The 5,865-nt window shown below is 34.3% G+C and overlaps 1 protein-coding gene across 1 annotated transcript in view; it reads right to left on the reverse strand.

Moving 5' to 3' along the window:
- Window positions 1–236: 236 nt before the first annotated feature.
- LOC119572966 (huntingtin-interacting protein 1-like) overlaps window positions 237–5,865 on the reverse strand; it is a gene marked incomplete at its 5' end in the record, with an annotated part of 61,543 nt that continues 55,914 nt past the window's right edge. The window contains 4 exon segments of the mRNA XM_037919930.1: window positions 237–318; window positions 424–596; window positions 848–1,077; window positions 1,364–1,569. Of these exon segments, the coding sequence (XP_037775858.1) occupies window positions 304–318; window positions 424–596; window positions 848–1,077; window positions 1,364–1,569 (624 nt within the window).

Below are 5,865 nucleotides of genomic sequence, written 5' to 3' on the forward strand. Positions count from 1 at the left end.
ATATAGATTTATATCAGTTTTCCACTTACATATAAGCAGAAAATTTCTGTCATATGCATTCCTTCATTTTAGACTTTCATATCCCAGTCATAGTGCATCTAATTTCCCAATCCAAACAATGTGTGTAGCGTCCAGTAACAATGTCACAACATGGTACTCAGTCTGGATGTATGTGAAACTAGTAGTATAAACCCCCTGGCTTTAAGACTTCTTCAATATCACATTATTCAATTGCCAATATTCAGTATACAAAATAGTCTCTTTTACATTATAGCTCTACCTAGAAGTCATCACTTCAGCCTCCTATTTTGGGATATCCTGTAGGAATAAAAGTACAAAGTTCAGACCATTATTTGGTTTACGATTATATCTGTAATGGCCAATGACAGCAGTAACAAATCAAAACACAAAGTTATTACCTACCTCTTCATCCCATCCTTCAAGCTCTCCAGCAAGCTTATAATGGTGTCTGCGTAGTTCTGCTAGCTTAGTCCGCTCATTCTCCAGCTGCTTCTCTGTCTCCAGCATCTTCACTAGGGTTTCCATTTCCAAGCGTTTTGCCGAGTGCAAGCTCAATTTGGAAAAATCTAGGGTTGCTGTAAAATCAAACATTTATGCCTCAATAATCATGTCTTCATTTCTCTTACATTAATAAATATTATTAAATGAAATAAATATCATACAAAATAGATCTGCTGCCATATTTTGCAAGTACAAAAATATAAAGCTTCTCTTCTCCCTTTCTTTCTATATTAATTTTTTGTTTCTTTATCCTTCCTATTCCAAATTCATCCATTCTTTGCAGCTCCCTTCCTCCCTCTTTACTTCCATTTATAATTAGACTTACAAGCAGTAGAAATCTTGTCTCTACAGTTTTCAGCAGTTGCCACCACTGTTCCTGTCAAAGTTGAAATTTGCTTGGCAGTAGTACTGAGGTCAGCCATTTTCTGGCTAGACTTATCAGCCTTCACCCTTGAAGCCATGACCAGCTGCATAGAAGAAGCAGCAATCTCACGTGATGCCACAATGACTTCCTCAAACTTTCCTTTTCCACTTACAACTTGATCAGCAGCAGACCTGCAACAAATTTCTTTTCATTCATCTATCCATAAGTATTTTTTGATCTTTCCTTCACAAATCGACCACCGAAATGCTCTACCCTTTAAAGAAAGGACATTGATTATAATATGGTGAAATTATCAAACATCTGTGAAGTATTCTTTTAGTAATATAAATATTTTCTTTTTTGATCATCCTAATTCTAATTTCCATATCGATATAAAAAACACAATCCTCAAATATAATCATATACATTGAATTATATTCTAAGTCACATGTAACACAAACTTCTGGGAACACATACATAAGAGCCTGGCAGGCAATTGCAACAGCCTTAGCACCCGAGAGAAGGCCCTCCGTCCAGCGGTGGTTGCGTTTGTAGAACTCTCGAGGTGAGGCTCCCCCTTTCCCAGCAGCAACAATCTCTCTCTGCAAATCTGACGCCCTTACGACTAACTGTCTTACTGCTGCCATGAGATCACTGCAGGTTCCCAGGATACTTTCATTGACCTGGATTCCAAGAATAATGTATGAATGAAACTTACAATACAGTGTATGAAAGTGATATAAATATGGGATCTTGTACAACACCATTCAATTCAAATTATCAATTCTGCAGAAGTACCTATGGAACAGATTCACAAAGTTAGTTCTGCTTACACTCTCAAGAATATCTTATTTACCTCCTACAATTTTCTTTTTATTCAAACAATAATTAGGCTTCAAGTTATTTAGGTTCCAAACTACTATTAATATAAAAATTAATTTCAACTACTGAATTGTACAATGAAGTACCACACATGGACAAAACAGCATCATTCAAACAACTTAGTAAACAACACACACACACACACACACACACACACACACACACACACACACACACACACCACACCACACACACCACACACACCACACACACACACACACACACACACACACACACACACACACACACACACACACACACACACACACACACACACACACACACACACACACACACACACACACACATATATATGTATATATATGTATGTATGTATGTATGTATATATATATATATATATATATATATATATATATATATATATATATATATATATATATATATATATATATATATATGTAACATTGTATGCATACACATCAAGCAAGTGGATAAATTATTTTCCTAAGAGATGTAGTAAATATAACTATATCTTTTAAGTAAACCCCATCTAAAGTATAATCTCATAATTTAGAAATTTAGTCCCCTGTAAAGAAAAAATCACCAGATTTGATTTCATCATTGGTTTGGTGTCCAAGGAACCTAATATGCAACTGAATTACAATACAGTGCTCAGTACAAGTACATGCAACAGCACATACCAGTACCCACCCTCAAACAATCAGCATGAGGATTTCTGTGAGCATGAGGATTGCTTCCAACACAAGGCATCAGCCACCTGCAGTAATTATTAGTCTCAACTTCTGTTGGCTGAGATGTATTTGTGTATGATGGTCTTCAGTTGAGTGTTAGTTGTGATCATTGTATACACTTTAATACATTTTTGAAAATCTATTTCCAAAATGTAATTAAACAGGCACAAGAGAGATTACAGTTCATATCTAGTTTACCTTTTTTCTGTAATGGTTTAAAGATTAATCAAGAAAAAAATCACATCATAAACACACACAAAATAATAATACATAAAATGTTACACACTGAAAAATATCTTTCCATTAGTATGCCACACAATACTCACCAAATTAAGTACTGTTAGTAAAGAAAAAATCTCTGATTTCAATGTATATTCATTTAACTATATAGCTACAATCAACTTGTAATTCTGGAGATATCAAGAATAAATATTGTGATCTATCAGAGGTCTCTCCCTACTAGCAATACTTTAAAATAAATAACCATTCTTCTTGGCACCTTTCCAAACTTAATCTGAGAATAATAGAGAAAATCTGAAGTATTATAAACCCAAACAAACATTATTACTAGATAACACATATTAAATAATGATTTAAAATTTTGCCATATATAAATACACCTAAAACACTACCATATTTCAATTGCCCCTAAGAGAAGTACTCATAAGAAAATTCATACAATAACAGACTTCTACTTAACCTAGCATAAAAATAATGAGGTGCAACCATACATGGAACTCAACAGTCACTCCCACTAGCGACACTGACTTGAATGTAATCAATCCCTTCTTTACCAAAATTGTTTCATGAACAAATGTATACAATTTGTATACACTGAATGCCCATACCATACATGCAACAATTGTGTCCCCCCTCAAGTGAATAACAGATATGGGACTTACAATTGATCAGTAAGATTTAATTCTAAACACCCTGTGATGGTAATAAGTCTCTCTTTAGTTATATCAGTCTTAACCCTTTGCCGACGGGTGGCATGTATGCACATGCCATGGCATGGCTGGACTATCTGCCAGGGGCATGTAGGTACATGCCATGGTGTATGTATGGACAAGCCATGAGTTTTTTTTTTTTTTTTTTTTTTTTTTTTGTTACAATTATGGCAAAATATTATTTTTCTGCCACTGAAAGTGTGATTAAGTCGTTTTTAACACTTTCTCATTTTTACTATAAAAAAAAAAATAAAAAAAAAATACAACAAACTGACAATTTCAACTCCAGGATGCCACACACTGCTTATTTTATTCAGACTATAGAGCGAATAATGATCAACTATGGAGTCTATATAACAACAAAAATACCCTTCAGTCTTGATTTATCAAGAAGTATGGCAAGTAGAGACTTTAGAAAACAATGAAAACTGAAAATACAACATATCTTCATAGTATTATGAGGAAACAGCAAGGGATGCTGGTATTTGGCATGAGCGGTCACGCATGCTAGAGCGACGATATAAGCTCCCGGCAGCGGGGTTCATGCCACTATGAATACTACCCGTAGGGAAAGGGTTAAGAAATAAGGTTTTATACCTTTGAGATGAATAGGTACTTCCAGCACCTAACTTGAGTGCAAAAAGGAATTATGACATTCCATCACCCTACAGGACAATACCAGACATTGCATATATATATATATATATATATATATATATATATATATATATATATATATATATATATATATATATATATATATATATATATATTATATATATATATATAAAATAATCGTAAATATCACTGCAATAAATATATTTGCCATATTTATTTTTCTGAGAAATATCTTTGGAAAAAGGGCGCACAACCTATAAGTACATGTTATATGCTTATTATATAGAATTGGAAAATATATAGTCTACACTTGATAATTCAAACCTTAATAATTCAAACTTCCATTATTTCAACAGCCACGGAGTCTTCCAACCCATCCACCGACTATATTAAAGGTTGATATATCACATATATAGTTCAGTTAGCCAGTGAGTGCAATTATTATGTGCACTCTCAGGTGAAGCACAGCCTAAATTCTTGAGCCTGTGTTATCTGTTGATGAGTTGCAGCACCATGCAGTTGAATAATCACAGTCTTCTGTGCATTTATGTATTGTGCATTTATACAGTGTATATAGTACATCTTTAGCAATTTACAGTTTTCTGTGTATATAGTACTCTAACCTTGCATGATATTTCAGGTGTACCTGGTATAATCACAGCATGCTCTAGCCATTGTGCCACCCTAGATGAGATCAGGATTTGGTATTTCTCGCCCTCAATCAAACACCACCACAGTGTACCTCCATATGATGGTGCCTTAGATTATATGAGGCATCTTGTTGACAAGGGCTGAATACACCTATTTCTTACTTTTGAGTTATGAGCATTTAAAGTCAGGTATAGGTGGAATATTTAAGAATGTCATCTTATTAAATATCATTAGAATCCTCTGAAAGAGCCAAATTTATTTATTTGTTCAATCTACTTGAAATTTATTCCTGTATTAGATGAAACTAAAATTCTGTGAAAATTTCAGCCAAAAATTCCAATAATTAATATTTCTTCCATAAGTATTAATCAAAAATTATCATCTTATTAGTCAAATGGCTGGTAGGATGACTAGAGGGGGTACTATCATATATCTGATTGGCTGAGAGGCGGACCTTTCAATCAGACAGAGGTAGCTGCTCACCCATTGGCTGGGCTGCACACCAACATCTGGTCCACACACTCTGAAATACCTGACTTCCTCCACTGCTCTATGTGTACAAAACAAGGGAGAGTGAACCTAGAATTCTGAGCCCACATAGTTTGGAATCACAAAATGCTTTTCACCACGACATTTTCAGTGCTTCCACCTAGTGGAATACACTCATAACTTGCATTCATTCGCCCCTTGTCCACAAGTGTTCTGCCAAAAGTTGGCTCCACTTATGGTGGTCAGTGGTGGTTCACAATTAGATTTTTCCTGTACCATTGTATTTTGTCTTCTAGTGGTCTAGATGACATGTAAGTACACAAACTTTCTTCCAGTAAAATTTTAAATATCTGACATGTTGAGAAGGCCAAATATTGGATAAATAAAATTTTCAGCTAATCCAACCTAGGTCTCCCATAATTACATCAAATTACCAAGAGGCTACGGTAATTTAAATATAACTGTACACTTATTCCCTAATCCAAATCGGTATTTTGCAGCTGTTCTACCTAAAGCCTGAAATGAATCTGGAGGATTATAGTCCAAACATAATCATGACCTTTTATTTGGAAGATGAAGAGTATATGGAATTTCAGCATTATTTGGAATCAGACTATTAAATATAATTCACATTAGTTTTTTTTAATCATTCATTGCCATTCCTATGGGTCCTTTC

Source organism: Penaeus monodon, chromosome 5, assembly GCF_015228065.2.
Source record: "Penaeus monodon isolate SGIC_2016 chromosome 5, NSTDA_Pmon_1, whole genome shotgun sequence".
Lineage (NCBI taxonomy): Eukaryota > Metazoa > Arthropoda > Malacostraca > Decapoda > Penaeidae > Penaeus > Penaeus monodon.